Source organism: Bidens hawaiensis, unplaced genomic scaffold (assembly GCF_021521415.1).
Source record: "Bidens hawaiensis isolate Kalapana, Puna unplaced genomic scaffold, B.hawaiensis_p1.1 tig00003004_1, whole genome shotgun sequence".
In the NCBI taxonomy this organism is placed as follows: Eukaryota; Viridiplantae; Streptophyta; class Magnoliopsida; order Asterales; family Asteraceae; genus Bidens; species Bidens hawaiensis.
This window is the reverse complement of record NW_027491161.1, coordinates 1,355,570-1,375,729: the sequence shown is the minus strand read 5'-3', so window position 1 is coordinate 1,375,729 and position 20,160 is coordinate 1,355,570. Positions and strand designations below refer to the sequence as shown.

Below are 20,160 nucleotides of genomic sequence, written 5' to 3'. Positions count from 1 at the left end.
CAGTTTGCAGGGAATCTCATCCCATCTCTTCACTGTTTTGCCCTTCCCCACCTCCTCCGACGAGGCCTCGGCAGCCCGTTTTCCCTTGCCGGTCTTCTTCAAAGTGGACATGACTAATGATTTTACACGGCGTTTGCTGGGGGAGATTGTGGTGTCTGGGTTATCAGACATTCAACTGTGAATCAAACAGCGGTTACTTCAAGAACGGAAATCTGGAAGCAAAAGACAGGCTCTTAATCGGAATGAAAATGGAAGGAAAGAAAAAGCTCTGAAATAACAATGAAGATGAAGAATAGCAACTCAAAAGGCTTGCTTTTATAGGCCCGGGAGAGAGAAAGAAACAGGTACTGATCAGAGTTCACGCGCCCCCACTCGCAGGTGCAGGCCAACACGAGCGCGACACGTGTTCCTGACACTGTGTGAGGAGACATGAAAGGCAACTGTAGCACCTCGAGCACACGAAAAGTCTGACACATGTCTCCATCTCTGACGCATGTCAGCACCAACCAACCACGTACATGGACGATTCATTTCAACCAAAAGGATAGAATTTCGCGCAACGATGAGAAATAAAAAAGAAAAGACAAACCCTATTAAAAGAGCAAACTATTAAGTCTAATATCTATCTTACCTCGCTCGCGCGAGACAAGACACACATTAGACTGGGGGGGCTTGAAGAGGTATGCACCCGCCTTAACATCGAGCAGGGCGGGTCAACCCACAAGATATAGACAAGAGGCTTGAAATCAAGATGTCATGAAGGCACAAAGCCAAAACCTATGCGCATGGCGCATATCACATATGCTCACGCATCACATATGCTCACGCATCACATATGCTCACGCGTATCACATGCTCACGCACCATATATGCTCATGCATATCACATCTGCGCGTGGCGCATCTGCGCATGGCGCATCTGCGCATATGCTCACGCATCATATATGCTCACGCATATCACATCTGCGCGTGGCGCATCTGCGCGTGGCGCATATCACATATGCTCACGCATGAAACATCTGCGCATGAAACATCTGCGCGTGAGAATAAAGAGAAGACCTCGCGCATCCTCAGGATAGGCGCATATCACACATGCACATAATCAACCTCGTCCTTATCCAAATCAGGATAAGGACAACCCTGATTGTGCTCATCAGGCAACCTTCCAGAAGGTATCCTTTAAGGAATAAAGAATATGCTGATGTTGACAGCTGCCAATGAGAGGTGGACAACTCAGCAAAACCCATGTGCTACCACGTGATTGCACATGGGTCAGGTGAAATACCTTGGTCAGAGAATAATCAATGAAAAAGCACCAGATGTCCTAAGGACACGTGGCGCGAAGCAATAGGAGGAGGCCAAAAAGGCCCTAATGGGATCTGAGCCCAATCATTGGAAACCCTAACACTATAAATACCACACCACCTCCACAAGGGGAGGGAAGCAAGAAAATACACTCTAAATCCTTACTCACTCTCAGATTATTATTATCTTCTCCTACAATCTCTTATTCTCACACCGGAGGTTACCCCAAAGAGGACCCCTCTGTCCCTTTCTGAGGGGTAAGTTCACGGTGCTGCTCGTTTTGTAGGTGGAAGAATTCATACTCCGGAGTACCATCGGTGATATAGCATACCCATACCTGAGGAAAGTTGATCGTCTACCAGTGAGCCGATCCACGTTTCTTCAATAAACATTATAATTTAGGTTTCAGAATTTCGTCCTGATGCTAACCCGAATCTTATTAGCCATTTTGAAGTCTTGGGTTTTTCTTCAACTAGGTTGGAAATTAAATGTAATGCTCAACCCATGTAAATTCCCATAGAGGTTTATATAATTTTATGCATTTATATTGTCTATTATATAATTATCAAATATTGATAGTTAATACAATCTGTTTTTTTTCAGGTACCGTTTATACGGAGATATATCATCGAAGGCTGGTCATATGCTTTATGTGTATTGCACTTATATCGAGAAAAAAATGCATCAAATTTGCCTATTCAGGTTTGACTATTTGACTTGCTAAGCACGCCGTTAGTTTGATGCTTTTGACTTTTTGTTTTCAATTCAGGTTACTGATCTATTTGCTAAACTGATATTGAGAGTTGCACCTATGAGTTACCAGCTGCCTCTTCGTGAATTCTATGTTACAGTGAAGTTTTGTGAAAAGTTCTCTGAGGTACGTAATTGCTCGATACATATTATAATGTGTAATTGCTCGATACATATTATAATGTTATGTTCATAATGCTATTTTTTGTTTGTATGTGTTTTATTATTATTATTGTACAAGTTAGATTAGATGTATTATCTTATTGATTCCAAATTATACATTTTTGCTTGTATAATCTAATCTAAATATCTATATAACTACCTACCAAAAAATTCTACGTCTTACGCTCTGATCTCTCCCTGCCTCCCATGAAATCACCAGATTGTTTGATTTCTAAATGCCAAGATCTCATTGATTTACCCACCTGGTTTAGACCCATTTAACCCTTACATGGATCATAACATCTCTGTAGGGGTATGGTACTAAACCCGGCTTACGACCTTAATTTATTATGTTTGGCTTATTTTATTATATGGACTAATACAATATTATTGGGCTGAGGGGGTTTTGTGAAGGTAACCCTAACTAGGCTAGGACCATTAGGGTACCATGATGGTGGCCATGAGGCTCCCTATATAAGGAGGTCTCCACCTCCTTATTAAACAGGGTTGTTGTTCTCAATAAGAGCCACCACCATAACCATTTTTGTGTCTTTAAACAAGAGATCCTCGAGATTTCTTAGCAGTCACCTCCACACCACCAAAAAAGCCATTGCAGATCTCAAGCTACCGGAGAAGAAGATGAAGTTGTGGTTCGTTTATCTCGAACACCGAGGAACATCGTCTTGGATCAAGTCAGATTCATTTCATGTTTCTTCATTGGCGCCATCCGTGGGACCGGCAATGAGCTACCCTTCGATTTTTGTCTCGGTTCTCAGATCTGTTCATCCATTATTCTAGATCTGTGATTTTCTTTCTCTCAAGAAAAATCCAGATCTGGAAGTTTACAGAAAGATGCTTCAAGATTTGTTCTATTAAAGCTCAAAAAGATCCATAGATCTAAAAGATGATTCCAGATCTGTGCAAAAATGAAGCTGAAAAAGATCTAGATCTAGGTTATAGATCTGGATTTTAGGTTTAAAATCACAGATCTAACTTTCTCTCATCCTCAAAATGGAAGAGACATCATATACTGCGCCATCGCCATCGCGGAAAAATGTGACGGCCGCACGTGCGCCATCGCAGATCAGTACTACGTCATCACGTGCGCTCCAGCGAACAACACTCCCGACGCCGTGCATGCGCGCCCGCGAGTCATCACTTCGCCGCCATGCATGCATGCCCGCGAGTCACCACTCCGCCGCCATGCATGCGCTCCCACGGAAACCAACATGTGGGTTGAAAGACTTCGTGCCTTTGGTTTGGCGCAGAAGACTCCACCGCCATGCATGCGCGTCCGCAAAAACCCACCATGTGGGTCGTGCCTTTGGTTTTGCGCAGAAGACTTCGCCGGCATGCATGCGCGCCCGCGAATCACCACTTCGCCGCCATGCAAGGGCACTGCGGAGGATCAAGATTCTGCTACCACGCATGCGCGCCACCGGAGATCAAGTCTCCACTTCCATGCATGCGCAGTGACGAAGATGAAGACTTTGCCACCATGCATGCGTGCAGCCGCGGATCTACACTCCACCACCTGTGGAAGACTTCGCCGCCATGCATGTGCGCCCACGAGTCACCACTCCGCCACCATGCATGCGCACTACCAAGGATCAAGCTTCCGCCGCCATGCATACGCGACCTTGGATCACCACTCCGCCTCCATGCATGCGCGCGCCGCAGATCAACACTCCGACGCCATACAAGTGCGTTGCGGACAAACTCTCCCGGCCATGCATGCGCCGCATCGGAGGAACACCCCGACGCCATGCAAGCGCAGTGCCGAGGGTCACTTACCGCGGGTCAACACTTGCGTGCCACCATGCATGCGCGCCGGCGGGTCCTCTCTCCGCCGCCATGCATGCGCAGTGCCGAGGGTTAAGACTATTGCCATGCATGCACACCACCAGAGATCAAGTCTCTGCTTCCATGTATGCGCACTGCCGAGGATCAAGACTTCGCCGCGATGCATGCGCGCCCGCGAGTCACCACTCCGTCGCTATGCATGCGCATAGCCGAGGATCAACATTCCACCACCTATGGAAGATCCCGCGCACATGGAACGCAGCACAACTTAGAAAATGTTTCATGTAAAAGTTGTCAAGTTCGTAATCAAGGCTTTTTAAGCCATTATGAATAATGATACGCTCTATTTTTTCTTAACATGCATTCTATTACCTTTTGCATACATGTTTCACACTTCCCTTTATTAATTTTGAGCAATATGACAACATTGTATTGACATCAAACTAAAAATAAAACGAAGTAAAACATACATGCGTGAGCTTCAAGCTCAGACGCGTTAACGAGTTTTAACTCTAAAACGTTAGGGCCTTAGCTCAATAATATGAGCCTTAGCTCAAATTACTCATAGCATCCATCTTACGTATTGCGCAGCTGAACCATAAAAATACCTAAGCACAACTAAGGCAAAGCACATGCTCGCTCAACTCCCGACATGCATGCGCGCTCAACATTCTGCCATTCCGCCACCATACGTACGCACCGCCGGGATCAAGACTGCCACCATGCATGCTCGCCAGCGGGTCACCATTCCGCCGCCATGCACGCGCGCCCGCGGATCCTCACTCTGCAGCCATGCATGCACGCCCGCGGAAACCACCATGTGAGTTCGAAAGACGACTCCATGCCTTTGGTTTTATGTAGAAGACTCTGCCGCCATGCATGAGCGCCCGCGGTAACCACCATGTCGGTCGTGCCGTTGGTTTGCGCAGAAGACTTCACCGCCATGCATGCGCACCCGCGAATCCTCAATACGCTGCCATGCATGCGCACCCGCGAATCCTTAGTATGCCGCCATGCATGCGCGCCGCGAATCAGCATTCTGCTGCCATGTATGCGCATCCGCGAATTGCATGCGCACCCGCGAATCCTCAATACGCTGCCATGTATGCGCATCCGCGGGTCCTCAATACGCTGCCATGTATGCGCATCCGCGGGTCCTCAATACGCTGCCATGCATGCGCACCCGCGAATCCTCACTACGCTGCCATGCTTGCGCGCCGTGAATCAACATTCTGCTGCCATGTATGCGCATCCGCGAATCCTCAATACGCGCCAAACTTAAAGGTTGGGAATCCTCATAAACCCATAAGGCCACGCGCCAAACTTAAAGGTTGGGAATCCTCATAAACCCATAAGGCCACGCGCCAAACTTAAAGGTTGGGAATCCTCATAAACCCATAAGACCACGCGCCAAACTTAAATGTTGGGAATCCTCATAAACCCATAAGGCCACGCGCCAAAATTAAAGGTTGGGAATCCTCATAAACCCATAAGGCCACGCGCCAAACTTAAAGGTTGGGAATCCTCATAAACCCATAAGGCCACGCGCCAAACTTAAAGGTTGGGAATCCTCATAAACCCATAAGGCCACGTGCCAAACTTAAAGGTTGGGAATCCTCTTAAACCCATAAGGCCACGCGCCAAATTTAAAGGTTGGGAATCCTCATAAACCCATACGGCCATCGGCCGCGCGCCAAACTTAAAGGTTGCGAATCCTCATAAACCAATACGGCTTCGCGCCGAATACAAGACCGAACGCGGCTCCGCTTCGCTCAACACGCCATCATGATTAAACCTCTTATAACCCGAAGCAAAGTATACATATGCAAAAAGGTACATTTGGGAAGCACCGGGTCCAAAAAACCGTACAAGCACTCCTAATAAGTCCAGAACTCCAACTAACCGCTTGCACGCCCAGGAGCAGCACTGGACTAGGGGGACTAGTGGAGGTAGGATCCTAAATACCCGGTGGGTTCAGTTTCCAATTTTCTTATCATCATCCAAGAATTTCATTGAAAAACCTATCACCGGAAAAAACAAAAACATGGCGGGCAATTAGAGTCCACGCCGCCTCCTGCTCCGGCAAGCAAGTCGCAAGTTGTGATGATCACCGTGGCACAACTCTCCGCCACCGCGCATGCGCTCGCCGTGGTTCAATACAATGCTAACATTCATGCGCACCACGACAAGTGAACCTCGCCACCGGGTAATGTCATTGCGCCACCACGCGTACACGCCACCGCGGATAACCATCTGGCCGCCATGGTGCATGCCACCATGCATGAGTTCCACCGCTATGAAGCAGCAGCGCGCCATCACGCATGCGCGCTGGCGCCGAGCACCGCACCACCGCGATCCAACACCTCGCCACCGTGCATGCGCATAGCTAAACAACACACCGCCATCATACTTGCGGATCACCACTACGCAATCACGTCGCAAAAGAACACTGCGCCACATGCGTGGGCGCCGTCGCGGAACAACACCGCGTCAATATGGATGGGCGCCTCCAAAAATTTGGTTTCTTTCATCCGCATCACTGTTCAAGCGGGAAGACATGAAAGCCGCCATCACGAAGACCACCATGTTTGTTATTTGTATTCCGTTCACGGCGTGCCAACCGCTTTCTCATGCGCGTAGGCGGACAAAAACAGGCACAGCGGATTAACACCCGCCACCGCGGATCACATACACACTAGCATACCAACAGCGCCACTGTAACGCAACAGCGCCACTATAGCAGGGTGAAATGCAAGCCCCCCCACGTATCAACACCGCGGATCAACATTCTGCCACCGCAGTCGCAGATCAACCTCTCCGCCACTCTATATGCGCACCGCCATGATGCTTGAGCGCAGTCGCGTATCACATTCCACCACCTATGAAAGATTCCAACGCCATGCATGCGCACACAACCCTTCGCCATGTATGCGCGCTCAACTCGCCGCCATGCATGCGCGCTCAACTCTTCGCTATGCATGTGCGCGCTCAACTTTCAGCCGCTATGCATGCGCGCACCTCAGATCAACACTCCGTTAGACGAACACCGATCACCGCGGATCATTATGAACGCCGCGGGTCACCTATGAACATTCGCAGGTCACTAATGCAAGTCAGTGGATCAAAACAACGTAAGTCGCCTCTGCAACCTCATGAAAGCTCCAGCATCTGCGGCCACGCACCAAACATAAAGGTCGGGAGCCTAATAATATCCCAAACGGCTATGCGACACACTTAAAGGTTGGGAATCCTTATAAACCCATATGGCCACGCGCCAAACATAAAGGACGTGAGCCTAATAATATCCCACATGGCCACGCGCCAAACATAAAGGTCGGAAGCCTAATAATATCCCAAACGGCCACGCGCCAACGTAGGTTGGGCACACCTCGTAATTGGCCCGAGGCTGGGAACCTTGTAATACATCCACTTTTAGTTGATATGTTTTTGCAGGTTCGGCTACGAGTCGCACAAGCACCTATGACATTGTTATTATTATCTGGCCGTTTGTGACTCCATTATTATTTTGAAGACAAGCCGGGATAGTCATCCTGCGTAGAAGAGGCCCTTGTGGGCCAGTCATTATCATCATATTATAGCTCATAAGCCGCAACTTGCGCATGCTTCATTATTTTATAGCTCGTAAGTCGCCTCGCGCGCAAGCTTCATTATTTTTATAGCTCGTAAGCTGCCTTGCGGGCAAGTTGCATTACATTATTATCGAGATGCGCACTCTATCTTTTATCTGGCCCCGCGCCACTATTGTTATGATGCGTGCTATATCTTATTCATGCCAGTGCACCATTATTATCATAAGGATCACAACATGTCACCATCATGGAGAAAACCTCTCAAAACTCAAAGACAATAAAGACAAGGCCGAAGAAAAAGGAAAAAACCGCCTCATATCCTAACACACCTTATGAAGTCCAGCACTCCACCTAAACGCTTGCACGCCTAGGAGCAACACTGGACTTGGGGGGCTTGTAGGGGTATGGTACTAAACCCGGCTTACGACCTTAATTTATTATGTTTGGCTTATTTTATTATATGGACTAATACAATATTATTGGGCTGAGGGGGTTTTGTGGAGGTAACCCTAACTGGGCTAGGCCCATTAGGGTACCATGATGGTGGCCATGAGGCTCCCTATATAAGGAGGTCTCCACCTCCTTATTAAACAGGGTTGTTGTTCTCAATAAGAGCCACCACCATAACCATTTTTGTGTCTGTAAACAAGAGATCCTCTAGATTTCTTAGCAGTCACCTCCACACCCCCAAAAAGCCATTGCAGATCTCAAGCTACCGGAGAAGAAGATGAAGTTGTGGTTCGTTTATCTCGAACACCGAGGAACATCGTCTTGGATCAGGTCAGATTCATTTCATGTTTCTTCAATCTCAATTCTCAAATAAGAATACCTACCATCACTCCAACCCTAATCAACGATTCGTAACTCTATACCCTGCCACCTTTCAATTTCGTTCACCAATCGTCTGATCTTTGATGGGTACTTTTAGTTTTCTCAAAATTAAAAGTTGAATTGTTTGTAATTATTTATATCTTCCTATCTAATAAAAGAATATGATTTTCATCAAATAGCTCTTAATATGCCACATGGCATTTTACTAATATTTTCATTTTTTTAAAAAATTTTGATAAATAAGTCGCGGGTCTTTTTTTATAACCCGACGTTATCATCAATTAAATGGATCCTTTATTAAACATGGTATCTCCTCATTCTCAGTTTTCACGAACAATTCTTCTTTGTAACCCAAATTCACTCAGCCGCATACAAGAAATCAGCATTCATCAAGTTCCTTCATCGTTTTTCTCTAATCTATGTCGCGACTTGCCGACTTCTCTTATTGATTCAACTATCTTACACATTCGATTTGTTTCAGGTTTTCAATTGATTGTACCTGGGGTTTCAATTTTTCCCTGTTTATAGTTTATGTTGATTATTGGTCGTTGTCTTGACGACTTTATCTCCGATTAAGGTGGAGCTTCTGTGTCGCCAAGTCACTCTATCCACCTTCAACTTTCTAGGTCAAGTTCGTTCAAATTTGTAAATTAATTTCCGTAGTTATGCCATGATTAATTACTGTTTTTAAATTATGATCTAGGGTTGAAGTCAATCAATTTATATATTCTGACTGACAGACTAGGTGTTTGTTGTTTACCATGATGATGAATGGGATTCATGCTCAAGATGTGTTTCAAAGAGGTGGTTCTTTTGGCAATGTCTTTTTTCATTTTTCTTCAAGAGCAATAGCTTTCTTAGAAGGATCAGCTACTGTAAGTCATCTTTGTTAATGTGGTATATTTTCTAGAACCATTAATATAATTTTTTTTTTAAATCTTGATCACTGTCATGTAGGTTGTTATGTATAAATATCCAAGTTTCAGTGTTGATGGAATTATGGGGATATATCGTACAAAATTTTGAACAGGAAAAGACATATTATGGCTAAGGTAACATTGAATTTGCCTTTTCTTAGTTTTTAATAGTTAAATTTTTTGGTTGTTTGAATTTTGAAACCTATTTACACTAGATCAGTTACTTAGTTAGCATAATCTTTTTTATGTTTTGTCATTGTTATTATGAGAAGGAAAGTGACTCAAAGTGTTGGACCGTTATCATGAGGGTTATTGCAGACTAATAGTTCTGAGGGTAAGTCTTTCTTAGGTTCTTATAAATAGTTTACAATTTTTTATGAAAATTAGATTTAATTTTTGTTTCCTTTCCTTTGCATGTAATTAGATGCAAAACTAATCATATATAAGAAAAAGAGAAAAAAGAATTATCAATGAACGAAAGGTCATAATTAGAATGGTAAGTTAAATCTATTTGCAATGTCAGCACAGTTACTTATAAATGGATTGTTATTCATTTTTTAAAGTTTTAACCTTTTTTTTGCTCAAAATAGTGAAGGCTTGTGGTGCTGCACTTTGTATGGGTTAACAGGCTTTTTTTTACTGTATGGAGAACAAAGCATGTTACGCACTTATGCTCAAAATTATTTAGTTAGGGTTTAGGGTTATTAATATAAATTGTTTGAATTTGTTTCTTGATTTGCGGATTATAAGCAAAATACCATGCACTTCGATTTCTTCATATTTCGATGTAAGGATTGAAAATCTTGCATAAATATCTAAAATTTATTACCTTTCTATAAGCTATCTAATTTGCAGGATACATTGAATGATAAGAAAATGATGACATCTGGTTCATAAGACAAATCAGAGGTTTAAAAACACAGGTCAAGAAATGAGTTCAAGGTCAGCTAGCAAAGTTCATGCAAGTCCTGAGATGCAATAGGGTATGTTTAACGTAGTTTGATTAGTGTTTTTTGGTTAAAGATGGTTGATTTTGGTGTTGTAAGGTGTTAGTTTTCAATTTATCATTTTGACAATGATCGGTAGTTTATGTTAATTTAATTGTCACTTCAGTTCCCTAATTCCATTGCGGTCTAAAACTTTTATTTTAGGTTCTTGTTAGATTCTTGTTAAATTTATAGTTCAGTTGTAAATATATAAAAAAGTATGAAATAACTCGATGTTTTATCGGCCTGGATTGGCATTTAACGACCAATTTTGGATACAAGCCGCGAAACCAAGGTGTCCACTATATTCTATTTATGTTTAATATTATGTGGATAAAATAGTCTTTACCTCAGTTTATATGGTTAAACCAATGGTCAAAATATATTCGAAAATTCCATTGTAACAAAAAAGAAGGAAACACTTTTAAATGACTCTAAATCGTATTTTTTTTTCATGTTTCACCATGTGTAATTATTTATATTATTAGGTTACTAGCTTTTGAACCCGTGTATTATACGGGATTTATCAAATGATAAAAATAAATAAGGTCCATTATTTCAATTATGATTCTCAAAATACTTATGAATTAATTTAATGTAGACTTAAAGGAAAAACAAACGGGTTAATGAAAATTACTAAAATGGCATTGTTTTGAAAACGTCAGGTGTGGATTTGTAAAAAATTTAAAAAATGTGCTAAAATTGCGTAGTTGATCAAACTTCAGGTATGAAAATGACACTATTTTATAAAATCCACACTATATTATAATCCGCTTGATAAAATGATTTTGACCCATGACCCATAGATAGCTAAAATGAATGAGATGAGATATTAGAAATTAGAAGAAATGTACGCTTGACACCAGGTTCAACACTTTTTTTTATTAGTATTGTAAGATAAGATATTTTTTGTAAATTTTATTATATTATCAAAACACGGGTTCTAACCTAGTTAAGGGAATAAACTTAACGTGACATTATTAGATATCATCTATTCAATCATATAAACTAACACGTGAGGCGTGCATTATCCTCCCCTCCCGCCTTCACTTTTTTGTGGTTGGTGGAGTGAGTCAACTGACGTGACATGGAACCAACAGCCACCGAAACACCGTTGCTCCACAACGCCGTCGTTGACGGCTTCGTTGACTACAAAAGCCGCCCGGTTCTCAGATCCAGATCCGCCTATTTCATAATCGGTCAGTCAGTTGACCAAATTTGTTTCTATACTTCATTGTTAGATTATATATTACCATATTTTCAATTCAGGCGTTGAAGTTGCTGAGAGGTTTGCGTATTACGAAGTCAGTTCGAACTTGATTACATATTTGACCGGACCGTTGGGCCAGTCCACGGCCACGGCGGCTGAAAATATTAATGCCTGGGCTGGAGCGGTGTCGCTTCTCCCGCTTTTTGGTGCTTTTGTTGCCGATGCGTTTCTCGGTCGATACCGGACTATTGTTATTGCTTCTTCGGTCTATATACTGATTAGTCGTATGGACTTTTAAGTTATTGCTGGTTTGAATTTGTGATTGGTGGCTTAAGTTGAATTTGAAGTGCATCTTATTAAGGTAGACAGTAAGGTCAACTGAAAGTCAGCTTGATTTGTAATTAGTGGTCAAAGTTAAATCTGAAATGCATCTGATTAGGTCAACTGAAAATCAGCATAGTGGAGTGAAATAGTGAATGCATTTGTAGATTTGAAGCTTTTGGTGGTGGTAGTTAGCATTTTAATGATGTAGTTATTTATAGGTTGACCTTAAATGTTTCATTTGCTCTGAATATTATGGACCACAATTTAAACTAGATAAGGAGTCATTTGATTTTTTTAACAGCCAATTTTTATTATCCACCTTTTTTTACCTCTTCTGAGACTTGAACCCTAGTCTTTGCTAGGCAACACTAACACCTTTACCACCACACCACAAAGGGTGGGGCAGATAAGGAGTCAATATCTTCTTTTAGATGGAAGATATTGCTTTCAAGAACTGCAAATTATGTTGAGCAGGTGGCCTTCATGGTTTATGCCTTTAACACATGAAGGCCGTCTACCCAATGTAAGTTGCGGTTTACACGATCACATCGTTTAGCTGGGTATTACCGACTTTTTTAGTGTCGGGTTCTGATGGTTATTAAAGGAAAGATACCATATTGTCACAGGTCGTCTTTCTAGGCCCCGTGTGTCATACTTGGTTGCCCAAGGGCAAACCATTTCGTCCCGCTTGGAGCATCTACAACAACAAACTCATACAAACCGTCATATCATCGTCACATCATATTCCAAACTTTTCTTAAAAACATCAATTTCTTCCACAACAACAAACCTCCACAATCCCAATTAAAACAATATTAAATGTGCATATGTATATTATATATATATATGTATGTATGTATGTATATATATATGTGTGTGTGTGTGAGAGGGGGTGCCACATCATTGGTTCTTTACAAGCTTGCTGGAAAGGACTTTACACTGAAAACCTTCACTCTACAAGAAGGAGGTTTGTGCCCTTCAAGTTTGCCCATTGCCATGTAGATCCAAACCTAGAGAAAAGGAGCTTGTTGTGGATGCTCTTATGACAAAGGGTCATTGGTTTCGTCCCGCCATGGATTCATCAAGAGTGTGGCCACAACTCTCGATAGTGGTGCGCCAGATGTGCGAACACATTGGGGCAAGCACACTTTACAAAATCACTAAGCAAGAAAATATGATCATCAATAGGCAGGCTTATTTACATATCTTAAGTAAGAATTACCTTTGTGGAACAAACAGAAAGTTATATATAAGATATTCATTTGGTCAAAAACAACTTTTGTTAATGCTCTAAATAGTGTATTATGTCTTCTAATCTATCCTAACAAATGTGAACATCATATTGAAATCACATATGGCATACCTTCTAAATTGTCAAGCCCACCACTTCTTCCTTTAAACTGCATAATCTCTACAGTATAGAGTATTGTTTTTTATTATTACTATTAGAGACATATATTATCTTGTAATTCAAAATGTTGTACCTATCCTTAAATTAGTTAGGTATACTTGTATTATATATAGGCTAATCAATGAGAATGGAGATCAACCGGAAGCAGCTTCTCTATTCCTATGGGGTAGAGGTAAGGCTGTCTACATCTTACCCTCCTCAGACCCTACCATAGCTTTGCTATTGGTGGGATTTACTGAGTACGATGACGATGATGATGATGATGATGAATGAGAATGGAGATCAAGCTTTGAGCCTATCTTTTATAATCTTACATATGCAATATAAGTGGCATGCATCGGTTTTTGAATTTGATTTAGATGCACTTTACAATTCTTCTTTCCAAGCATGGAACTTGGATTGAGAACTTACTAAATAGAAATACTGGATCTGATAGTGATAAAGTTTTTAACTTTGATTGTGATAATTAACAGGCACTCGGGTTGCTGACTGTTTCAACTTTACTTCCATATTTCAACTGTGAAACCACCACATCATGTTCTCCTCCTCAGTACCAAATAATATTATTCTTCACATCACTATATCTTTTAGCATTTGCACAAGGAGGACACAAGCCTTGTGTTCAAGCATTTGGTGATGACCAGTTTGACTCAGGGGACCCAGAAGAATGCAAAGCCAAAAGCTCGTTTTTCAACTGGTGGTATCTTGGATTATGTGGTGGCCCACTTATGGCTCTAGGTGTTCTTAACTACATTCAAGATAACTACAGTTGGAGTCTTGGATTTGGCATTCCTTGCATTGTTATGGGCCTTGCACTCCTTGTATTTTTGGCGGGAACCGTCACGTACCGGTTTGAAGAAAAATTAAACGAAAAAAACACGTTTATAAGAATCGGTCAGGTGTTTGTTAGAGCATTCCAGAACCGGAAAACTACAAGCTCATCAATTTCCATAGAAGAAGAAGCTTCTGGAACCTTGCCTCATCAAGGTTCTCAACAATTTAGGTAATTATATATGGCAATTTGCAAACCATGAATAGTAACTTTATTAATCATAATTTCCCATTTTTTTCTTGAAGTTTCAATTTCATTTTTTATGCTATTAATAATATGCATCTTTAACTCGTAACTTTTCATAATATTTAATTTATTCATTTATTAAAAAAAATTCCGAATACACAACTATGTTTACTTCTTTTTATTAACATTCCAATATAAGCTTTATTGAAAATTGAGTTGTATACACGATAAAAAAATTTTTGGTACCGTAAACGACTTTTGCACGTGCTTTGATAGGCCATATTGTACACATGTACAAATTCCCACCTCATCGTGTTGGCCAACTCAATGATGTTGAATTTTTTTTCTCAGCATTCCGATACAAATTTTATTGAGAACGTAGTTGTATTCAGATTAAAGTATTTTATGGTATCGTAAACGGCTTTTTTACGTGTTTTGATATGTCAGATTGTAGATATACATGTACAAAATTCCCACACAGAAGGCAACTTCGACTACTTATTTTAAAATTCTTTTTTTTAATAATTCCGTTTTCCCTATGTTTGTTGCAATAAATTATTTCTATTTTAACAGGTTTCTCAATAAAGCGTTAATTTCACCAGATGGGTCAAAAGAAGAAGGCAAGGTTTGTAACATTAACGAGGTTGAAGAAGCGAAAGCAGTACTTAGATTATTTCCAATATGGGTAAGTTGTTTACCATTCGCGATCGTTTTTGCTCAATATTCAACATTATTCACCAAACAAGGAGTCACAATGGACCGGTCAATCGGGTCAAACTTTGAAGTCCCAGCTGCCACGTTACAATCTTTCATCAGCTTGACAGTTGTCATCCTCATCCCCATCTATGACCAAATCATGCTTCCAATTGCCAGATCAGTCACTGGAAAACCATCCGGAATCACAATGCTTCAAAGAATTGGAACTGGAATATTCATTTCCATCATTTCAATGGTGGTTGCAGCGCTCGTTGAAATCAAACGGCTTCAAACCGCAAGCAAATATGGGTTGGTAGATGATCCAACTGCAATAATTCCGATGAAAGTATGGTGGTTGTTACCTCAATATCTGCTAACTGGTGCTGCTGATGTTTTTACAATGGTTGGTTTACAAGAGTTTTTCTATGATCAAGTACCGAGTGAGTTGAGAAGCATAGGTTTAGCATTGTATCTGAGTATATTTGGCGTTGGTAGTTTTTTGAGCAGTTTTCTTATCTCTGTCGTTGAGAAAACGACTGGTGGAGATGGTGAAGACGGGTGGATTTCTGATAATCTGAACCAGGGGCATCTTGATTATTTCTACTGGCTTTTAGCTGGTATGAGTGCAGTCGCGTTTTTGGTCTACTTCTATGTTGCAAAGTCGTACATATATAATCGAGCAAGCACTGTTTGAAGATCATGTATAATAGTTGTCATGATTACATATATTAAAGTTTTGTATCACTTATGCTGCAGGGTTTTATTTTTTTTACTTTTTTTTTTGTATTTAAAACTATGTAGTTCATTATGGTATAGGGAGATGTTCTAAATGATAATATATGGATGTTTAGTGATTTAATTTTCTGTATTTTTTGTAGTTTTGTCTTGATTGGAGTAATATTTGTACTCATATTAGGCCAGTGAGAGAGTGAAAGACATGAAAAACTGTGATTAAACTTGGATAATTTTCAATATGTTTTTTGAATTCCAACTAATGAGCAATTAAGTTGTTAACAAGTCATGAAACTATAGGTTGTCAAGTTGTTACCAACTCATGACATTAGTTGTCGCTTCTAACTTCTTAGTTGTCAAGATCCTTTTTTACTATATTTATTTATGAAAACACAATGTAAGCTTAAAATTCACACAGATAAATATTCTATAATGCATATTCTTTTTTGATGACGGGCGTAATCCCAAATGTGCACTATCGGAGGCAGATATGGACCTCTGGTATGAAACAAACATGCCATGCACCATTAGAGGCCGATATAGCACTTGCATATAGGACAAGCATACCTAACCTAACCTAAATCAACCCTATTTGAGCATGTGGAGACTCATTAAGGGAAAGGATAAGATCAAAGAGTCTGATCGAATCTCTCTTCAGTCGAGAAGAGATTATCCACGACATATAAACAAGGGTCCAAAGCATGCTATGTGGCAAGCACCGATGAGGGGTGTGACAATTCTTGCACAGAAGTTCTAGTTTATACAATATATATTAGAGACTAATATTAATCACATTTATTTAGGTTTATATCTTTTATGTTTAGGAATTAAATATAAAAAAATTGTCTAACTAAAGTTAATTATATAACTTTAAATGTCAAGTTTCAGTTATCTCACAAGCATCTACTGTAGATAACTTTTATTATTTTTAATTGAAGCGTAAGTTGGTTAGTAGCCATGTTGAATTACATGTGCCTTTCCTCTTGTTTTTTCACAGTAGTAATCCAGCTCTACTTCTTCTATCCAAGTTGACGTTTAAAACCGCCGGCCACCTGTCAACTCCCATACATAACTGCTTTTTAAGTACGAAACGTCTTGTGTATTTGAAGCCCATGCCTCATCTATCATGACCTAAGCATCCACACTTTTTAGAACCAAGCATCCGACCCATAATCTACCAGCCTAAAGAAAATTTTTGAATATGTCACTGGTTTCATCTATCTCTAGTGTCAAGAGTACATTCAAACGCCACTTTTAAATTGGACTTTCGACCGAGCCAACCAATACAACTGGTAAGAATCAAACATACGAGATTTCATCAATGTTTTCAATTGAGTGATCGATGTAGTCGATAGAATCAAATAAAGGTCATGCGCGCAATCCATTTCTATATGTCAAACTCCAAACACATCAAATTCCAACTATGATTAACACAAACCAACCAAACAAACAAATTAATGACCAACATCAATATTAAGTTGCAGAATAATGTATAGATGCAATATTAATCAGCTTTCACTCAGATGCCACCTTCTTGAACCTGTAAAACACTTTCTTCTTCTTAGAGCTCTGATTAAAGAAAGTAAGCACCACTTTCCCTGTTTCACCACACTTAAACCTCCCACAAATCACCGACTCGTCTCCGGTAACCTTCCTCGACTTCTGAACAATAACCGTGTACCCGTCTTCCGCACCTGGCACAAATTCTGCCCCATAAGAAACGTCACATCCCATTCCCACCACTCTTGCTTCCCATACCAATGTACATGCCTAAACTCATTTACCAAAGTCATTCATAAACACCATTAAAAAGCAACAACTAAATCAAAACATGTCTAAATTTAACTTAACTACCTCTGAAACCGCGAGCTCGATCACGTGCTCACAAGACGGCTTGATGATGTCCTCTGTGGCAAGGTCACTTGAGGTGAATTCTTGTTCACCTTCCCTGCTAAGCCCACCGTATTGAACCGGAACTAGCTCGGGTGATATGTATCTAAAATTTTATTAGAAAACAAAAGGTTAATAATTTCATGTAAAAACTTAACGGTTATAAATTATACTAATCTATAATTAATCTTTACTTGAACAGTGTTTCAGTAGTCTTTGAAGGACCAGCAAAAACAAACTTGCTTTTGGTCCTTTGGGTGAAGAATGGATTAATCATCTTGTAGAAAGCCAGATACCACCATGGAACATTGACAAACACCTTCAACAAAACAACAGACAACAAAATGTTAAGAACTGAAGTACCGAACCGAACCATGTGGTAGTTTGGTCGGCCGTTAACTCATGTCAGAATGACAAATATCAGAATATGTCATGCCCCTATAGAATAAAATCAACATTTTGGTTGGGTATCTTAAAATTAAAAAATATAATAATAAAATAACATAATATTTTATATAGTAAGTTTGTATTATTTAAAATGTAAATTTTAAGTAATAATATGTGAAATAAAAAAAATTTCGTGCCAAATGGGGATCTACCCGTGAACATGTGGACCGTGTTCAGGTTCACGTGTCTTTCATGATATTTGGGTTTGTATCAGGTTGGACCCATCAACCCACGAACATGACATGTTTGTTTAACACCCGTACCTGTTTGGCGACGAATTCGGGGTAATTATCTTGGAGCAACTGGAAGACTTGGCGGAGTTCTTTCCTCAACGGCGCCGGAGAATATCTCAGATCATTAACTTGAACAATGGTGGAGATTCCGTCCGGACTAAAATCAAGCTTCCTGATACTCTTCTCAAGAAACTGGATCCTCCACCGGATAAACTTCTTCCGTTTTTCTTCATCGGAGAATGGTTCTTGATACAAATCTTTGTTATGGTACTCTCCGAACGCGTTGTAGCATACCGGATGGCCTTCTTTATCTACGCCGTGCATGTACACCACTTTCCCTTGATCGACTCCTAATACTTCTTCGAGTAGTGATTCAATATCAAATTCTTTCCTCCACGCCACCACGTTTTTGAGCATGGTCAAGGCTTCTTTCACTTTAAAGTCTCTTGCACGGAGGAACTTTAAAAGGATGACGTCACTACGTTCGTCAGCAAGTAACGGAATCCCCCATATTGACACTTTTTCCGGCGAGACTGGAGTTTCCGGAGTTGTCTGCTCGGATTTGACTATTGTTTCTTGGATCGCTTCGATCTTTTTCGCTCCGTCTTCGTCTATAGATTCGGTTTTCACGATCACCTCTGTTACTTCTTTTTCCGTTGGTTCTGGTTCTGGCTCTAGAACGGGGGCTGATGCATCTTGTTTGCATTCAGCCTCCACTTCCAGAGCCGGAACCAGAACCGGCGTTTCCTGCTTTGCTGGCTCTGGTTTGGGAGGCAGCAAAGTAGAAAACTCATGTTTGTTGAGAGCTTCTTCAACCAGTTGCTTTAGTTCATCTAAAGCCTTCTTTTCTGGATCAGGAAGCTCACCAACAACATTGGTTTCTTCCTTAAACGAAGTACAAGCCGCCACCTTCTTCGGTTCCGGCTCCGGAACCGTAGATGCGGTTTCTTTCATGCACGTCTCAACCTTCTCGTCCACCACCGGAACATCGGCAACTGTTTTAACGGCTTCTTCCGCCATTGATGGATTGAAAATAGTTAGAAGAACTGGAAGAATGGAATCAGAGAGCAGTGAGGAATATAAGATTGCACCGGAAGGTGGTATATATTTGAAGGGATTGAAAGAAAGAGAATGTGAAATGGTGGGGTCCAAGTAGCGGTTGATTCACAGCTCAATGTTGGTGTGATGGGGGCAGTGATCATATGTAATGGACCCCACACCACCTATTCCGACCGTTGGTCAGCCGTGCGCCGGCAGCTTTGTAACGCATTCATTTCACATTTTCCCTTTTTTACCAACAATTGTAAACCCGTTATTTATTCTATTTAATTAATATTTAAGGCACAACGATTTATGTGTACTGTGAGTTTACTTTTACTTAAAACCACATTAAATTCTTGGTCAATTCTAGTTGTATAATTTACCTTTATTAGCAAATTAAAATTTTAAATTTTAAGCTGTCATTAGTACAAAAAGGAAGTTTAGCAAAGGTTTGGGTTTTTAGTTAAAAACAGTTTTTCTCAGAAAGGGATAACGGCGTAGCTTGTTATCCGTCTGTCTTCTATTTTGATGTCCGTCTGTCTTCTATTTTGACGTAATCACTACCTTACTTATTACAATTAAAGTATCAATCAACTTGAAAATAATAATAAAAAAGACTAACTGCTCATTTGCTCCTAATATCTTGCCTCTTGAATTTAGAAGCGGTTTTAGATGAAAACCGCGAGGATTTAAAAGTTCATATTCTCCGGCTCAATGTCTTCTCCATTTTCACTCCGAAGCTCTCATCACACATTCATGAAGGCTAAAAAAGTTAGATTTTTTTCACATTTATTGCTATTGTACTCACCCACAAT

The 20,160-nt window shown here is 40.8% G+C and overlaps 1 protein-coding gene and 1 pseudogene across 2 annotated transcripts; one reads left to right on the top strand and one right to left on the bottom strand.

Moving 5' to 3' along the window:
* The first annotated feature begins 11,430 nt into the window (after nucleotides 1-11,430).
* On the top strand, nucleotides 11,431-15,745 carry LOC143622034 (protein NRT1/ PTR FAMILY 5.10-like; annotated as a pseudogene). The gene is made up of 4 exons (XR_013151623.1): nucleotides 11,431-11,542; nucleotides 11,613-11,851; nucleotides 13,762-14,291; nucleotides 14,880-15,745. The product of XR_013151623.1 is annotated as a protein NRT1/ PTR FAMILY 5.10-like (transcript).
* A 1,482-nt stretch (nucleotides 15,746-17,227) lies between these two features.
* On the bottom strand, nucleotides 17,228-19,303 carry LOC143622015 (patellin-3-like). The gene is made up of 4 exons (XM_077093272.1): nucleotides 18,335-19,303; nucleotides 17,819-17,943; nucleotides 17,589-17,730; nucleotides 17,228-17,504 (listed from the first exon to the last, which is right to left on the bottom strand). Exons 1-4 carry the CDS (start codon nucleotides 19,256-19,258, stop codon nucleotides 17,250-17,252), a joined length of 1,446 nt encoding a protein of 481 aa, XP_076949387.1. The 5' UTR covers nucleotides 19,259-19,303; the 3' UTR covers nucleotides 17,228-17,249.
* Nucleotides 19,304-20,160: the final 857 nt, after the last annotated feature.

Excerpts from the sequence above, each read along its gene's own strand:
- LOC143622015 (XM_077093272.1), bottom strand. The coding sequence starts at position 19,258 with ATGAAAGAAACCGCATCTACGGTTCCGGAGCCGGAACCGAAGAAGGTG. Across the intron at positions 17,731-17,818 it reads ACTACTGAAACACTGTTCAA|ATACATATCACCCGAGCTAG; the intron begins GTAAAGATTAAT and ends ATAAAATTTTAG. Across the intron at positions 17,505-17,588 it reads TCGAGCTCGCGGTTTCAGAG|GCATGTACATTGGTATGGGA; the intron begins GTAGTTAAGTTA and ends AAATGAGTTTAG.